The sequence below is a fragment of the Dasypus novemcinctus genome, chromosome 8 (assembly GCF_030445035.2).
Source record: "Dasypus novemcinctus isolate mDasNov1 chromosome 8, mDasNov1.1.hap2, whole genome shotgun sequence".
Lineage (NCBI taxonomy): Eukaryota > Metazoa > Chordata > Mammalia > Cingulata > Dasypodidae > Dasypus > Dasypus novemcinctus.
The window spans coordinates 55,772,960-55,792,171 of record NC_080680.1 but is presented as its reverse complement, the minus strand read 5'-3'; the positions used below and the strand labels follow the sequence as shown (position 1 = coordinate 55,792,171).

The window sequence follows — 19,212 nt, the reverse complement described above, 5'->3', positions numbered from 1 at the left end:
ATTCTGTATTGGAAATAACCTTTGCCCAGAGAATTCAGTAGAAGTTTTGTATGATTTTCTTGTTAAATACTTGAAACAATCACCCATTCATTACAATTCAGGATAAATAACCTTTGAACACTTTGCTGAATGTGAAAATGCGCTGATGCCTCTTTCCTTTTCCATTCTGTCAGGACCCAGTTGATCCGGCAAGCACTGTGATCGTCATTCGTTCCTTGGTGCCTGGAGGTGTTGCTGAAAAGGATGGACGACTTCTTCCCGGAGACCGACTCATGTTTGTCAATGCCGTTAACTTGGAAAACAGCAGTCTTGAAGAGGCTGTGCAAGCACTGAAGGGAGCACCGTCAGGGACTGTGAGGATAGGCGTTGCCAAGCCTTTACCGGTAAGAATTCACATTTTTAAAATTTCTTTTTATATTTGTACACTTGCTTTAAGTTCAGCTGTTCTTGTGATTTAGTCACCTCTTTTGATACTTTTCATCAACATGGTTATTGACTCCATAGTATAGAGATTTAATTTTGAATCATATTTTAGAAAGATAAGGGAAAGATAAGAACTGGGGAATTCAGAAATGTATTGCTTTATGGTTTACTTTTGACATTTATTATTAGATATTAAAGTCATGATGAATACAGAATCAAGTATTTTCAAAGAAATATGGCTTAAAACATTTATAACAATGTAAATGGATATTAGAGCAATTAATAGCATTAAAAACTAAGAGTGGAATCTTTAATCACAGTAGAATAAAGTAAAATCTCTGTTAGAATGGCATAAGTTCCTGGATTACTGTCTACCTGCTGTCTATATGTTATTCCTATATATGCTGTCCACATTTGCTGTCTAATTACTGCAGAGCAGGAGTTGAACTTTCCAGAGTGGGTTCATCAACTTGGGCTCTCCTGCTGGGAGGGAACAACCTCCATATCATTAATTAATGCAATATTAGAAACAACTAATGAATTTATGCTACATAATGGCAGTATCTTTTATTAGCTATAGTAAATGGCACTTACTGCTGTATTGCATTTAAATTTTAGAGAAAGTTTCAAAACTTGTGGATCTTTTTAAGTGAAAGAAAACCAAAATACATAAATATATTTGCATAAAATTGCTAAGGATTTGTTGACTTTGTGTAAGAATTTGCTCAAATAGTAAGCTTCTTAGTATATTTAAAGTGTTAACTATTTGTGCCCTACCTTTTAGACCACAAAGAATTTTAGATAATCCGTAAAATATATTTATGACCAAAGAAAGAGAAGAAGGGAGGGAGAAACTGTGATAAATCAGCTTAAAATCAAACTAGGATTCAGATATCATGACAAAACATCAATACAAAGGGAATGTAAGAATGAAGCTAGGCCATTATGGGATTCTACATGTTTAGTAAGGTTGGACCATAGGTTTGATTCTGAATTTTCTGTTGGACAAAGAGACATGGCAACATGACTCAGTGTATGTTTTTTATTGCCCTAAAGGAGAAACCATACCAATTATTCAGAGGCAGTCTTTTCATTTCTTAAATTAGTTCCAAAGTAACTTTCATAAGCATATTGAATATTTCAAATTTAGTATACACTGCAACATATCAGAACTGTATCTGTTACAGAAAGCGAGGTCTTAAGAATTAAATTCATGGGAAAAGAGGAAAAGCAGTTTTTCCAATTAATAGTCCTCTGTATGTATTGCTGATATAGATTGATATAGGTAGGACAATTATCTAAATACTTTAGCCCATTTTGTGTGAGTTTGAAATAAAAATGTTAGATTTTCTGTCATTGGAATCAAGGCTACAGTATAATAGCCAAGGATTCCAACTTAAGCAGACTGTACATGTAAGAACTTTGTTAAGCCATTCTAAATGAAGAGACTTTACTATAAGGTAACTTTCCTTGTCAAGTAAATTCCATTCTTTAAAGTAATATTCTAGTAGGAGATGACAGAAGTAGCTCCTTCTTTTAAATGTTTTGTTCTTCTGGACCTTCTATTATACCCAAAGGCCTAAAATTTGCTTCATTTCCATATTAGGAAGTTGTTGTTTTGCCAGAATATTTTGCAAATAGAAATGGCCAGAAGATGATTTTAATATAAAAATTGTTTATTTTGATTGTCTTTTATAAGGAGAAGAATGACAAAATTACTAGGAAGGAATTCTCATTTACAGAAAATGCTGGTAGTGGAATAAACAACCTCATTGTGCCTTGACTCGTAAAATGTTAAATATGAATATTTATTGCATTTTGTATTCTTAATTCTGTTAAAATTCATATCTTTATCATTTGAAAATCTTCCCATGTTTTCTTCTCCCCTCTCTTTCTCTTGCCCTTACTTCTCTCTTTCCTATTTTCTTTCCATTTCATGAACTCAATGTGGAGCTTCACTCTCCCTGCAGCTTTCACCAGAAGAAGGTTATGTTTCTGCTAAGGAGGATTCCTTTCTCTACCCACCACACTCCTGCGATGAGGCGGAGGGGCTAGCTGACAAAGCCCTCTTCAGGGCTGACTTGGCTCTGGTTAGTGGTCACGACTTATCAAGCTTTCTTTCAGAAATCTCTTAGGTCTTATTTTATCTTTCATGTTTTTTGTTCATTATGTTTTAAAAAGCCAAACATTCTCTCTAATTCCCATGGCTCTCACAGTTGAAAATGAGAATAAAACAGGTAGTAATATATATGAAAAATAATTGTTGGATTTGTGGGGAAAATTCAATGTAGGTAACCCCTTTTGTCAATATGTAGAATTAACCCGTATATCACACCAGACATTACTGGAAAACTCATTTGTACTAATTTCATACTTGGGTATTTCTTAGCAGTCTTGAACTGTTTTCCATATTCAGTTATAAATCAATGCTTTGGCTGCCTTTTAATAAGGGAACAAGTATATTTTTTCCACTAGATAGTAATAGTGTGAAATTATATAAGTTGGTTCAGTTTTTGATTAAGAACAGAAAACCTTCCAGAATAGGTAAAACCCATATTTTCTAGAATACATATTTATGATTTACTAGAAAAATTTTAAATTCAGGTTTTTAATTTTTAAATTCTGCTTGATCTATATAAAAAAGTATTCATTGAAATATGTATTTAGGTGCCACTGGGGTTCACTTTGAAAAAATTCATGATTCCTGTGTCCTTAAGAGCCTTATTGTCTGGTAAGGTGGACAACCATATCTCAATAATTAAAGCATAGAATTAAATACCAGACATAAACATGCACGTGATACTTAGGCAATATAAATATAACAAATCCTATTCAGAGTAATGGTAGGAACCATCAAAGCCAGGTTCCTGGCTTAATGGTTTTTGTTGGTTGGTTGGTTTGTTTGGCAAACGTCACCCAGTGTCACTAGAAAGGAATATACCTTGATTTTTAAATACTTGTTTTAGTGTCATTAGACGAGAGAGAGGTTTTAAACCGTCAAATTCTTCAATATGTATTTATAATTGGTTTTGTTTATCCTTCTTTAAACCAAAATATGAATTATTTTTTTCCTCTACAAAGGATTTTTTTTTTTTGAGGTACTGGGATTGGGGGTGATTAAACCCCAGGACGTCTAAGTGGGAAGCCAGCTCTCAACCACTGAGCCACATTGGCTCTCCTGAGTTGGATTTTTCATTTGTTTGCTTGCTGTTGTTTTTTAGGAGGCACCGAGAACCAAACCCAGGACCTTCCATGTGGGAAGCAGGTGCTCAGTCCCTTGAACCACATCTGCTCCCCTACATATGATTTTGTTAATACTAATTTTGGGGGAGACAATTCTCTGTTAATGCTTTTAAATTGCAAGCCTCTAAAATAGTCATCTGGAAAATTTTGTGTAGATGATAAATGCAATAATTTCACAGTGCAGTGCTTCACATACCAGGGAACATTTGGCCCTACTCTCCATAGGCATTATGTTAGCACTTCAAAGCTGGATGGCTCGGAATGCCATGAACTGCAGGAAACAGTATGGTATAAATGTATTAATCAGTCCCAGTCATAGCACATTCTTTTTGAAATGTCACAGGAGGCCAATATATAATTGTCTCTAGAAATGAAGAAACAATTTCTATGCTAGAGGTTAAATGGCTTCCTTGAACTCCCTCACATGAATGCCAGTCAAAAAGAAGATCACCCCCTCTTTCCTATGTTCTGAGTGCCTTATCAATGTCCGCAGGTATCCTGCATCTTCTCCCTGACTAGCTACATAATATGGAACTGCTCACTCAGTTTGTTTTCTCTCTATGGTAATGAGATGAATTGATCATTAGGATCTCTTCTAAAATTCTAAGGTATCAATGGTAGGTATACAAATTTTATTGAGGTAGTCTTTCTTTAATTGTACTTAAACACTTATTTCTTATACTCCATGGCACAAAGCTTAGTTAATAGTAAATAAAAGTATTTACTATTTGGATTGTTGTGCATAATGTAGTGCGCACTAGTGTATTTTAATATGCATTTAGAATATGTCGTTTGGTCTATGAAATTTATTTGAGGAGAGGGTCACTTAATAAAGACCCACCTGCATTTTTATCAGTTATTTGCAAGAATGTGATTTGGTATGATATTATATGCTTCTAATTTCTCTTGGCTAAACATGTGAGTTGAAATTACAAGGAAATAGAACATATGTGATTTTTGTGACCAAGACAGATGATATTGGTAATGTCTGAAAAAGGTAGTATCTATATCACTTTTATTATTCTAAGGTGTAAATATGAATGAATTGCAAGAAGAGTTTCAAGCTCCTCATTATTTAATTCTTTCACTTGGTTCTGCCTCTGAAGGTAATAATAGGATCTTTAGACAATATGTAGTGAAATTTTTTATCTCACTTTATGTGAGTTTTCTAACAGTAATGTTTATAATATAGCTTCACATAAATAAGTAATAATTAGGTCTTTAGTTTTATAGTATATTTTTACTCTTTGGTAACAATATCAAGCTCTGTCTTCTGTACCTTGAATGATTTAAAATCTGGTTAAAGGTAGTTCAAACAAAATATTTTAATGAGATTTATAATAGATAATTACCTAGGTGCTTTATTGAATAATAGTTTATTTTAATTAAATAATAAAAGTGATGACTTCATGTATTTTATTATAAAATTCTAGGAGTTGGGCAGGTGGTTTTAAAAAATAGTGTGAATTGGGAAATGTAAATATTTTCCTTAATTTATGTAACTGTTTAAATTTAAAATTGATCCAAGGCCTTTGCTAATTGTCATCTTTGGAGTTTTTTTATTAATGGAATAAAATAACCTTTAATGCCAGCATCCTCTGCTGCAGGTAGGCAGTTTGTCCTTCTTCTCTTGGATTAGTCAACCTTACTGTGTTGAAGAGGGTAAAGAGAGCATGTAAAAAATAGAATAGACAAAAGAATAATGCCAGAGTGCCTTTTAGCCTCACATAGAGACTTTATCATATATGTACGTAAAACACAATCCCCAGCTGATATTGTTTTTATTTCCTAGGTGGACATGAATGATGAACCCACTTTTGAGTCTCAGTATTCTCCTGATGACAGTATCTACTCGACTCAAGCCTCTATTTTATCTCTTCATGGCAGTGCTTGTAGCGACGGCCTCAACTATGGTCCCTCTCTTTCATCTTCTCCTCCCAAGGTACAATGGAACTGTCATTTTATTTGTGATAAAACTTGTTACAGTTTTTTAGAGGTCAGTGCTTATTGGGTGTTAAGGTTAGCATGTAAAGACATTATGTTTCTCCATTCATGGATTCATTATCAGATTAAAGTGGAATTTAATTCAGGTAGTATTGAGAAGGTGTCTTTCAGATTACTAGGAACTTTTATATCAATGTCTGTGAACAGAGTGATTGACACAAGGGCTTGTCAAACTTGTTTGTCAGAAAGAAAAGAAAATTAATGGCACATATTTCTCAAAGTGGTTTAGTAGTTTCTACTTTGGAAAAATTATAAGAATAACTTTACCCTTTAAATGGTTCTAAAACCAACTTCCATAGTAGAATATCAGTAAGTCCACTCAAATCCATAATTTATTGCTTCATCCTGTGACCACAGTAGTTGCTGAGGGTAAGGAGAGGAAAGAAGAGATGTGATGTGGCGGATTTTCGGGACTTGGAGTTGTCTTAAATGATATTGCAGGGACAGATGCTGGACGTTATATATTCTGCCATAACACACTGAATGGACTGGGGGAGAGTATGAACTACAGTGAACTATTATCCACGTGGTGCAGCAATGCTCCAAAATGTATTCACCAAATCCAGTGAATGTGCCACAAGGATGAAAGAGGTTGTTGATGTGGGAGGAGTGGGTTGAAGGGAGTGGAGGGTATATGGGAACCTCTTATATTTTTTTGAATGTAACATTTTTTGTGATCTATGTATCTTCAAAAAAAATACAATTAAAAAAATTAATGAGGTAGGGGATGGGGAGTGGGGTATGTGGGAACCTCATGTTTTTTAATGTAACATTTTGTATGATCTATTAACTTAAAAAAAGATCATTAAAAAGTAAGATAAAAAAATAAATAAAATCAACTTCCATGCAAAGTTGGATAGTAAAATATGTCTTGCATTAATTTAACATTTATTAGCTTGGTTTGACTTAATGCTTATGTGTTTTTACATAAAGTAATGCCAAAGAATATTTTACCTAAAAATCACAGGGAATGGCTGAGTATGTTTAAGTTGCTAGATATGAGTGAAGAGTTTAGTTACTATTTGATCTACCTGTGCCATGTATATTTTAGAAATAAATTGTTGGCAGAAATGGCCCAATACTATTTATTTTCTTGGTAACATATTCTATAGTCTTCAATAAGTAATATTTAAAAAGCTGTCTGATCTTTTGGCTTTGAAATATATCTTACTATTTTAATTTGAATTTCCTGATTACTAGTGAGGTTGAACACTTTTTCATATATTGGACTTTCGGTTTTCATCTTCTATCAGTTGCCTCTCCATGTCTTGCCAGATTGGATTGCTTGCCTTTCTACTCATTTGTTGAAATTGTTTGTTTATTTCTGGAAATTGATATATGAAGCAATGCAATATATTTTTATGAGTGTGTGGTATGTGTAGCAGTAAAATTCTAAAAGTGTGTGAGAATGATACATTGCAACTTCAGGGAAGAAGTTGCCCTTGGAGGAAAGTAAGGATGGGAATTTAGCGATATATATATAATATATTTTATAGTTTTGAAAAGAAAGAGAGATATGAAGGAAGTATGGCAAAATGTTAGTATCTGTTAAATTTGGGGAAACATTTGTATGCATATGGTATTATATTTTCTGTACTTTTCTATGTTGGAAATGTATCATATAAATATATCATATAAATCTAATGAAATATACATTTTTCACACAAAGTGATTGCAGTTGGAAGGGGGGGTCTGTATTTCAGAGTAAATTTTAAGGTGAATAGCACAGTTTCTTCCCTTTCCTGATTAGCAAGTAAGTTTTTTTGCCAGACCTTTTTTTTAAACAAGGTACTAGGACCTCATACATAGAAAGCTGGAACTCAACCACTTGAACTACACAGGCTTCCCTGAGTTGTTTTTTGTTTGTTCGTTTTTGTTTTAAGGAGGTACCAGGGATCAAACCTGGGACCTTGTATATGGGAAGCAGGAGCTCAACAACTTGACCTACAGCATCTCCCTTGTCCAGACCATTTTTATGGTATTTTCTTTCATATTCAAGGTTCACTTGTTATCCTTGCAAATGATGCTGGACAATCTCCTTAAATTGGTTTGCAAAGTATAATCTTGAATGTAGCAGCTGCTCCTCTGTCTTCATACCTGAAACTGTCTGTGCCTGTCTGGAATGTGTTCAGTCTTTTCTGGCCCAGCGCTGGAAGCTGGAATCTCCTAATCTAGAGCACAGCACACTGCCTCTTGCCAGTGGGACAGATTGCATTGTTTAATTTAGTAATTGTTACTTAAAGGGATTACACAATCTGCATACTGAGAAGCGTATATTTTACAGGGCAAATGCTGGCTGTATGCAGCACAACATATTGGCTTACTCAAGTCTGTTTGCTTCTTTTTTTTTTTTTTCTCAAGCAGTTTACTCTTTTGTTGAAGCAAATTTTGGCAAGCTGGCCTATCAACTGAAATATTTAAACTACAAAACAACAAAGAAGACATTAATGAGGGTGTTTAAAACACATTGGGAAACTCCTGTGTGCTTTCAGTTTTCTTAGAAAGTAAGACTGTTCTTGCATTGTAGTATATCTCTGCAACTTTTTGTTTGGCATCCTTCGAGTTCCTAGATTTTTGCTTGAAAATATTTTGTAAATGAAAATAAAATTAGATAATACATTCATCTTTCTGTTTCCTTGCAATAAAATTACTTCAAGATGACAGAGTGGTGATTGATTATGGAATTTGAAATTGACCGTTTTTCTTGTTTTAAAAAGTGAGTTCACTTCAGGACTTTTTAATTGATAAAATAAAACCTTATGGTATTGTGTATGATTTTTAAGGGAAACAAGACTAGCCTCCTTTTTTATTTTTGATTTATTTCTCCCCATCCCCTTATTATTTACACTTGCTCTGTGCTGTGTCTTTAGGAGGCACCGGGAACTGAACCTGGAATCTTCAATATGGGAGGGAGGTGCCTAATCGCTTGAGTCATCTCTGTTCCCTGCTTTGTTGAGTCTCTCATTATGTTTCTTCTTCTTGTGTCTCTTGTTGCATCATCTTACTGCATCGGCTTGTCGTGACTGCCCTTTGCTCTAGTTTGCTGTCTTGCTCATTTTTCTTTAGGAGGCACTAGGAACCTCTGCTCCCTGCTTTGTTGTATCTCTCACTATTTTTTCCTTCTTGTGTCTCTTGTTGTCTCTTGTTGTATCATCTTGTTGTGTCAGCTTGCCACGCCTGCCTGCCATGCCAGCTCGATTTCTTCTTTAGAAGGTATCGGTAACTGAACCACAGACCTCCCGTGTAGTAGGCGGGAGCTCAGTCATCTGAGCTACATCCACTTCCCGCTGGTCTCCATGTTGATTTGAAAAAAGGGTAAAAGTAGGGGGTGAGAATTTCAGTGATTTTCAGGTTTTTGACTTTGCTAAATAGTTAATATTGGTTTACCTTTAAATGGAGGATAGAAATGGCCTGTAATGAGAGGTCTCTTGATGTTGGTCAGGTATGCTACCAGAAAAGGTAAGAACTGATTGATTCCCTGGCCGTGGGCTCACTGACTCAATACAGAGGAGGCCTCGCTCTTCAGGGTGGAGCCTGGGTCTGCACCACAGCTTCAACAGCCATGCGCTAGAGCTCTTATTCACAGAATCCTCCCTTTTTGTGGGCCTGTTCTCTTTTTTTATTTAAAGGATTATGTGGTTGCTTAATTTGATTATCCTTTAGGGGAGAATAACTATTACTCAAGAACCTGAAAAATATGCTTGCTTACATGGCTTTTGGATTAATGAAGCAGCTTATTGAAATTTGGATTTTAAAAACAAAAGTGTTTTTTCCTCTCTGATTAATCTTTTTACCCCCCTTTCTTTGTCACCTCCAAAGATAAGACAAAATGCAGAGGCATTTGTTTTCCAAACCTATATGCTTATAAATTTTTTGTTAAATGCCCAACTGGTTTTTGAGAAGTTGTTTTCTTTTTTTTATATATATATGTATATATATTATTTGGCTTAATAATATAACTGATATGTAAATATAGTCTTATTGTGAAATACAGCTTTAAGAGCTATGTAATAAAAGTCTTCTTTCCTTTCCCTACACCTTCATGCTCTGCGCTTCCATGTACACCTATATTCTACTCTCACTCTCTCACCAGGGATACATTGTTACCAGGTTTTTGCATATCCTTCATTTCTAATTATTGGTTCCACTAGAAAATGCTGTTTATTTTAGTGCAGGTTGAACTTGATAGGAAGCCCTCTTTGCACCTTGTTCACCAAACATGACTAATGGGTTCTGTGATAAAAAGTCTGCATATTTCTTCACTGTTCCCCCCTTAGTGTCATTCTCTAGCATAAAATATTGCTGCCTTCACCCCTGCATTTTAAATGTTGGTACGTTTCTTTAAAATTTCTTGGAGAAGTGGTTAGGATCAAAGCTAATTAAATCACTCCAGTCAACATGATGAGAGTGATTGTGAAAATTTTCATGACAAAACTGTATGCTTTCAAAGGTACAGAAGATGTTGACTTTTTTTCAGTAGGGCTAGTGTATAAATATTAAATATAGTGGCCTTTATCTTAGAAGGAGTGGAAGAATGAAAGATGAATGGTAAGTTCGAGCAGCTGTGCTTACAGTGTATGTTTTTTTAAGTATGAGAAGAATTCTTTGGTAGACTGCTCATTGAAGACAAGTGGGTTTACGTCTTGTTAATGTTTATATATTTAGCTTGTGTATGTAAATTATTTGGGAAAATACTACTCCCCAATATCACCATAATTTAAGCCTTATACTTAAGAAATAGAGCTCTTTTGAAGTATATTTGACATTGTTCTTTAACATCTTCCCCTCTTTTTCTTGAGAACAAAAATGTATCAAGTAGGAGCAAACACTAATATGAGTTTTTTAAAAGACTTTAGTTTAGATACCAAGTTGCACTAGGAAATTGTAGAGTTATTTTGGAACGTCTTATGGGGGAAGACTGCAATTCTTTTGGATCCATAAGAGTTTTAAAAATAAAATTCTGTTGGTTGTTCAGCAACCAGAAACGTTTCTGAAGTAGGCGTATGTTGTCTGCTGTGTTGATTAGCTCTTTCTTTTCTATGTGTCTGTGTTAACTCCTTCATGAATAATGCATGGAAGTTTCTGTTATGAGATTTAAGTAAACCCTGGCTAACAGGGCTGCTTGACCTCTTTTTCTGATGAAAAGCAGTTTTGATTGTTGCCATTATTTGAGGCAGGGAGAGATTATTTACTGCTAATTATTATAATTAATTTAGTAATATAGAAACTAGCCAGTTCTTTAGTTAAGTACCTTGTTAGTTTTCTTAAGAATAAAATAACCAAAGTTGGATAAATGAGCCAAAAGGTTATTGTTTAGGTTCTAGGAATATGGATGATACTATTATATAATTTCTTCCTGAAGATACTAAGGCTGTCACTTGTTTGTATAATATTTCCACTTGCCTTAATTCTTTGTACAGGAATATTTGATAATTCAGAGAGGTGAGAACTTGCATTACGGAAGAAGAGTGATAAATTGGAATGGAGCAATTGATTATGCATTTAGAAAAAAAAAAGAAAACAACCCATATCTCGCACCACACCCTGAAGTAAATTCTAGATGGGTTAAAACTAAACCTAGAGTAGTGGATTTGACTTAACTGATAGAGTGTCCGCCTACCACATAGGAGGTCCAGGGTTCAAACCCAGGGTCTCCTAGCCTATGTGGTGAGCTGGCCCTTGTGCAGTGCTGATGCACGCAAGGAGCGCCGTGCCACGCAGGGGTGTCCCCTATGTAGGGGAGCCCCACGCACAAGGAGTGCGCCCCTTAAGGAGAGCTGCCCCGTGCAAAAAAAGCACAGCCTGCCCAGAAGTGGCGCTGCACACACGGAAAGCTGACATAGTAAGATGATGCAACAAAAACGAGACAGAGATTCCTGGTGCCGCTGACAACAATGCAGGTGGACACAGAACACATAGCGAATGGACACAGAGAGCAGACAACAGGGTTGGGGGAAGGGGAGAGAAATAAATAAAAAATAAAATCTTAAAAAAAAACCCTGAATCTAAACAGCATTTATAAAATAGAAGAAAAATGCTAGAAAGTATTTCATTTACTTCATGTAGAGGAAGGACCTATTATGCATAATATAAACCCAGAAGCACAAAGAAAAAATTAACAAATCTGATTAATAAAAATCTTAACTTCTACATGACAAAACACATATATACAACTTAAAGAAATGCATGATAGTCTGGGAGAAGATTTGCAACATATTGTGGGCAAAGACCTTGTATTCATATGTAAATTATAAGAACAAAGTGTAAGTAAGCCCAAAGCAAAGTATACAATATATAAAGAAAATATTCACAGAAGATTTAAAAATGGCATATTCTCCATGTCAGGGACATGCCTAGTAAAATACTAAGGAATATATTTCTTCTAGATCATATTGCCAGATATATCTAGGGTTGGCAAGATTAACAACGGGTGTTCCCATACTCTGTGAGAGAAAACTGGAAGACAGTTTGGCTGTATATGTCAACATTTTAAATGTGCAAATATTTGACCCACAACTCCAATTCTAGGAGTTCATACTAAAGTGTGTCCACACACTTTGTTCACATTTGTGCTCAAGATGTATAATGCAAAGAGCAGCAATGGCTAACATTTATTGGGTGTTTTAAGTCAAGTGCTGTACTTAGTACGTTGCTGGCATTAACTCTTTTTTTGCCTCTCAACCATCCTATGATGAGGCCTATTAATTCTCTCAATTTCTAGATGAGGGAACTCATGCATAGTGTTTAAGTAACTTGCCAAAGCTCAAACAAGCCACTAGTTGTGAAGCTAGGGTCTGAACACAGGCAGCCCGGTTGCAGTCTGCATTCCACTCCCATATGCCCAGAGGAAAAGACCAGTTTACAGATATCCAATATTTCTTTTTGGAATTCATCAATAATATCAAACTGCTACAGAAAGTAAAAATACTTATTATTTGGCTCTGTTTAGGTTTTAAAATGTGTATGTGAACATGTGTATGAGTGTGTGTGTGTATATGCATATGCGTAGATATTATGTAAACACATAAGAGAAAACTGATCGGTACATACCCAACGGACGCCAGCCATTTCTCCTGGAGAGGACTTTCATATTATGTACTCTGTATACATCTGTATGACTGGACTCTTTTATGATGATAAAGTTTTCATATGCTGCTTTCATGCTTAAAAGAATTGATATGTTTGTCCAATAGCAGTTCATGTAGCAACTGCTAGTCCAAGGCATGAAAGTGATACACTATATCTACTGTAAATAGATTTATGCATTTATGTGGAACTATAGAATTTTAGAGTTTAAGAGAATTTTCGAAACTTGAATATTAAGCTCAGAGTGTTTCTATGATGTATATAACAAATTTTGGATGAGAATATATATGACACCCCATCTTATATTCCTTCTGTTATATCTGGCAGATAATTATGAAATTTTCCTTATAGTAATCTTAATGGTATGGCTTTCTCCTGCATAAATGTCTATACAATATTTTTCTCTTGGAGGCTCTTATGAACCTAAATAATTAATGTTCTATTTATTTTCTTGGTCTCATATTAAATAGGAATTTAGAACTGATTGGAGGAGAGGTATACATTAAGTGAGATGTGGAAACATAAATTATTTGCTTTCCCAATTATTTGAAACTCCGAATAATTTTACTTGTGGGTAAAACATCGTATGTATCTAGGTGATCTTATGACCACTATATTGCATAGAGTATTACTCAATAGAAAATAAGATATGTGATTCGCAGGAAATATCCTCAAAATCATTCATGAAAATATATTATGTGGAAATCTCCTAAGTGAAGAGGCAATATATTTATTAATGATTTTTGAATCACAAATAATATTATGTTGTATTTTATTTTTTGCCTAAGTAGGTGTGCATTAAGAAGTTGTCTTGCAAAACATGTTCATCTCATTGTGATCACAATTCTTGTTTTTTGTTTTTTGTTTTTTTTAATTTTTTGATCATCAGGATGTTGTTGAAAATTCTTCAGTTCCAGTACTTGATCTGCATATGTCCTTGGAGGAACTATATACTCAGAATTTGCTGCAAAGTCAGGATGAAAATCCACCCTCAGTAGATTTGAGCATGGGGCCTGCTTCTGGCTTTAATATAAATGATTACACACCTGCAAATGCTATTGAGGAACAATGCAAATGTGAAAACACACCAGCATGGATAGATTCTCAGATACCAAATGAAATTTTATCAAGTATGGAACTTACTTCTCCTGTGCTACCTGATTCAGCTGGAAAGGTAACATTTTAAAGATTTGGTTTGTGTGTTATGATGGAGTGGAGAACAGTGAAAGATGAGAGTATTCTTGCTAATCTATTCATAGGGAAAGAGAGCTCTCCTGACACTGAGATTTTCAAAAGACAACCTATGAACTTGTTTTGGTTATAGATTCTTGCTGAATAAAAGCACAGCCAATTAGAGAACATATGTGATGTTGCAATCACACTCCAAAGTCTAGTTTTCATTTCCACATGTCTTGGTTTTTTTTCTGTCAGGGCTCCGAGTACTTAATTGAACAGAGCTCCCTGGCCTCTACTGCTGAGAGTATCATGCTCCAAAATATATCCAAAGAATCTTTTGAGAAGACTATTACTATAGCAAAAGGCAATTCTAGCCTAGGTAAGTTCCTATTTTCAGCATATATATATACCCTCCCAACCCCCTCGCAAAGAGGAAATATTGAACATGGTAGAAAAATTTCAGTATTTTTTGCTGTTAATAAGAAAATAGGTGTTTGGAATTTTCCTGTAGGTTTTATGGTCTGTCTTTCAGTCTACTCATTATTTTACCAGAAATGGTTAACAGTCTTGTTTATTTAGATTAGCTTAAATTCCTAAATCGCTTAATGGTTTCAAAGTATTCACAAGCCTCATTTACATTCAGGTAAAAGAAATTTGTATTGTTTACGTATGAAATAGCAAATCAGAAAAGGAATTCTTCAAAAATGAAAAGTCAGCAATTTAGAATTCTAATTTCTTTGAAAAAGTAAATTATTAGTTTCTTTGAATGTTAGCAGTTATGCATAAGTCACTTTGTACTTAATTTCTTTCATTCACTGAAATAATGACTAAAAAGACAGGCAGGTGTGCCACCGCCAAAATATAGATGCGAGTTATTCATTAGTGCTTCCCAGGTGGCAGGATTTTGTGTCCGCTGTTACCCATAAAGTGTTGTGACTGGTTAATCGTCATGAAACCCTCTAGATTGAGCAAAGAAGATTTCCTGTAGAACTAAAACCATAATTACAACAGCTATAACTATTTCAGAGCAGAGCAACTTTTCTCTCACTGAGTTAAGCAGGTATGTGACTTGGCCAGTCCCTGGTGCTCCCCGCTCCAAGTGTCCAAATACAGCCCAAGACATTCCAGTTAACCATATGTCAGAGAGTCTGTTATTCTGTGATGCAGCTTATCAGTACCGTTTTACATTGATATTTTATGCTAGGGTTTTGTTTCCTTGTTACATTTGAGACTTAACAGAGGAGTCAAACAGTGCTCATTTCATGAGTGAGATTCCAGCCTCTGACCTCTGGATTTTGCTCCATTTTGTGGTGACTGTGCAGCTAAATGGTAGTTATAGCTGAGAATTTCTACTTTGTTGGAATATTTTTTATGTCTTATGTTTAACAGAATGATATAAAACTTAAGCTCTAGAACTTTCTTGCATTATGTGTCAGATATTATAGATATCTAAGCATTCCAGAACTATTTCATCTGCTCATGTAGTATTTCTGAAAGATGTTCCTTCAAATAATACTTCTATAGAATGTTAATAGGGTTATAATTTGAAAGTCTTTGAAGGTTAAATGTTCAGGATGTGCCACCTTTAAGGAGGTAAGTTTCTGTTTGTACTATTTCTTGGGACTTTTGATACTCAATTGTGCACTATGGAAGTCTGGAAGCTATTTATTGAATGAGGCATTTCTCATATTTAGTTGGCCATGGCCCTGTTTTTTTTGACCAATTCATAAGCAGAGATTTTGCAAAGCCCATTTGGGAAACCCAATTCTAATGTATTCTTTTACTCAATTATTTTATCAGACATTTATTGATTGCCTTCTATATTCTAGCCAACACTATGCATAGATTCCATACTACGAACACTTTCCTCAAGAAACATGAGGTTGAGAGAGTAAGATAATCAGCATATAAAATTCTAAAAGCATTGAAATAATGTAGATGCTGTAATAGATGCCCATAAAACAGAGATCATAGAAGGCTTAAAAGAAATAATAGCTTATCCCTACTCTCTTCAGGGTGGAGGACTTCAGAAAGGTTTCAGAGAGGTGGAGATGTTAGATGTAGGTCTTGAATGATGAGTAGATTTACACTACTATTTGTGGAATTGGAAACTGTCAGAAGCTGCTAGGGTTCTAAGGCAGAGAGTTGTGAAACATTCCTGAAACCTGTTTGATATGGGTGAAGTGCGATGTGATGAATGGCAAAGCAAGAGTTGAAGGTAAAGGAATGATAGTGGGGCTTGCATGCAGGACACAGGACTTCTATCATAGCATTCTCCTGACTTTAGCTCTCTATAGTTAGTGGGAGCTGAGGCCAGAAGAGTAACATGATGATGAGATTTGTATTTAAGATCCTTCTGGCGTAGGTTGGAGAATTGGACTGGAAATAGTTAGGAGGGTCTTACAGTAGTTTATGTGCCCAATTATCTTACCTGATGGGATGAATATAAAAAATATTACCATGACAGAAAGAATGTAACTTGTTGCTCAGTTTTTCCTAGGAAAACTTGGAGTCTCAGATTTCAGTTCTAGGCAGCTGGGTCAAGAGGAAGGTCACATAAAGGGGGAGCTGATGGAGTCATTAAAGTGGGGAATATAAGACACTGAGTTGTATTTGGAGTCTGGGATATTATAAATTTGAGGAGCTGTAGAGACTTCCAGAATTAGATATGATTTGAAGTCTGGATCTTATGAGAGAGGTCAGGATCACCACTTTTGATTGGGATTCCAGGTAGCTGATGAAGGTTTTGGAGGGAAATATCATTTAGGCTGGGAAGACTGCAGAGAAAGAGAAGAGGTTCATAGGAAACTAGTAGAGCGCTAGCATTTAAAGGACCGAAAGGACCAACTATTTTCACTCTTAACCTATCAATGAGCAGCAAAGATCAAACACAGTAGTCTTCACCCATTTGTGATGTTGTATTGGCTCTTATTCCATTTGGAATGCTGCTTTTAATAAGTGCTCATCACACACTAATCCAAACAAAAATACATTTGCTCAAAGTCTGGAGAATGAAGTATAATGGGTAGAAGCACTTCTTTGAGTCAGCAGAACCTAGATTTGAAACACTACTGTTTCTTAGCATTCGGATTTTGAGAAACTCATGTAAACTTCTAAGTCTTAGTTTTTGTGTCAGAAAGAGGGGGATAATACCTCCTAGAGATGTATGAGGATTAAATGTGCTACTGTAGGGGAGGCGATATAGCTCAGTGGTTGAGCACCTGCTTCCCCCATGTGAGGTCCTAGGTTCAATCCCCAGTACCTCCTTAAAAGAAAAATCGATAAAAAATAAAATAAAATAAAGCCGAGCAGGTGTGGGCCAGGGGTTGAGCACCTGCTTTGCATGTATGAGGTCCCAGGTCAATCCCCCAGCACCTTGTTTAAAAAAAAAAAAGAATGGAGCTGGAACATTAAAAAAATAGTGCTACTGTATGTAAAATGATTGGCACTGTGCCGAAATAATTACTGTTAATTACCATTTATTAATGGTAGTAATGAAACAATGACAATGATTAATAATATCCTAATCAGCAACAATAATCTATCTCACACAGAACAAATTTTCATGAAAATATGCCTAAAAAGGATTCCTCTGTACTTTTATGCTTTATAATCCTTAAATGGAATATTATTTTTTCTGTAATAATAATATAAAGATACTTAAATTTGAGAGTTTGGGAAACAAATGATTTTCACTTTCTCAAAATTTAGGCCAATGGTATTACCCAGATACTTGTTTCTTTGGTCAAAATTATTCTTTTATTTTGAAAAAATCTTCTTCTAAATACTTTTTATAAATTTTAGAGATCCCCAAACATGAGTTATTTTTGTCTTGGCCCATCCTGAATGAAAAGAAACATGATGCCTTTCATTAGAGTTCCTAAATAACATGGAAAATATAATGTTCTTCAGTGTCTCCAAATCTGTTTGAATTATGCATAGCTTACGTTTCAGAGAAAGGAGATGGACTTGGTAACCATTTTTGGCCAAGGAAGAGTGCTTTATTTATACTAGCAGGTGATTGGCCCTTATACAAGTTGTATAGAAAATATCTTTTAATCTATTCATAATCATGCCCTCCTCATAAGGTCATGCCTGTTAAATTTTATAAAATATAATCTCATGAATGTTACACACAGCATTATTCAGTAACCTTGATTATAGCTTTATGAAATTATATCATGTTTGTTACTATAAAGTAATGAAACAATTTCAGGTATTTTAGAACCTTTTTTTGTGCATGTGTTCAATGCAGTTTCTCAGAACAGAAGTTTTCTTAATTTTCACTGAAAGCTGAATTATATGAAGTTTTAATGTTTTGAAAGCAATTTTTTTGTGTTTTTCCATTTAATGACAAAGACAATGACAATAAAATTTTTAGTTCAAGTCATGGCATTGTTAGCTTTTACATTTTGATTTTAAAAATGTGTTAAGATGGTTAAGTACTTGAGGAGAAATAGTGAAAGGTACAAGTGTGCTGGCCTTCTGTCACATCAGGGAAGCCATGTAAACCTCAACAGCTTGATTTTAAAATTAAAGTATAAAAGAATCCGTTCATTTGCTTTCTGAGGGTAAACCACTTATTTACATGTGTAAAGTCACAGCACCATTAATTTACCAACCAAACTGTGATATAAACATTTGAGTAAGTTTTCCTTTTCCTTTTAATTGTCCATTATTTCTATTAAGTTATGTGCGTAAAATGTTTATGGGGCTTTATTCCTGGCATTTTGACTTCTGGAACCCAAGGAGTTTCCACTAGCATTTTCGAGTTAAGATTCCCAGCATGCCAAGGAGAGAAAATCCTCTATTATCTCTTTGACAGATGTTCAAGGTTCCTATTTCTCCAACACCTTTAGAGTAAGTAAATGTAGTGGAATCGTGGAAAAGCACCTATTTTTAAAAATTTTCACAGCCCTTCACCTAACCTCTGCATCTCTGAGAAAGCTACTGTCTTTGTCTCTGCCACCTTTGTCTGGGGCAGGTTGGAACAGTGGCCACCCCCAGAGCTGGGTCCCCAGCAATTGGAAGCAGCTGATCAAAAACAATTATCAGTTGGCCCACATCCCCACCCTCCACTCCTTTCCAGCTGATCTTGGGGAACTGGACTTTTATGTCCCTCTCTGGCACCAGCACGTTACACTAGGTGCTAGACCCCACTGCTGCCTGCTGTGATAGTGGGGGATGTGCGGAGACAGCAGTTAACTGGCGTTTACCATGATTTACCAGCCTCCTCCTCCCACTCTTCCCTGGATGCTCTACAATGTTCTACTGGACATG

At 35.3% G+C, this 19,212-nt stretch overlaps 1 protein-coding gene across 19 annotated transcripts in view; it reads left to right on the top strand.

Moving 5' to 3' along the window:
* The window catches only part of MPDZ (multiple PDZ domain crumbs cell polarity complex component), a 175,200-nt gene that overhangs the window by 90,273 nt on the left and 65,715 nt on the right, over positions 1-19,212 (top strand). For 13 of the 19 annotated variants that reach the window (XM_058301867.1, XM_058301855.1, XM_058301860.1 and 10 more), the window contains 5 exons: positions 174-383; positions 2,394-2,513; positions 5,459-5,608; positions 13,646-13,930; positions 14,188-14,311. In XM_058301867.1, the coding sequence (XP_058157850.1) occupies positions 174-383; positions 2,394-2,513; positions 5,459-5,608; positions 13,646-13,930; positions 14,188-14,311 (889 nt within the window). The remainder of the gene's footprint in view (positions 1-173; positions 384-2,393; positions 2,514-5,458; positions 5,609-13,645; positions 13,931-14,187; positions 14,312-19,212) is intronic. The other 6 variants (XM_058301870.1, XM_058301868.1, XM_058301869.1 and 3 more) reach the window with 1 other exon arrangement.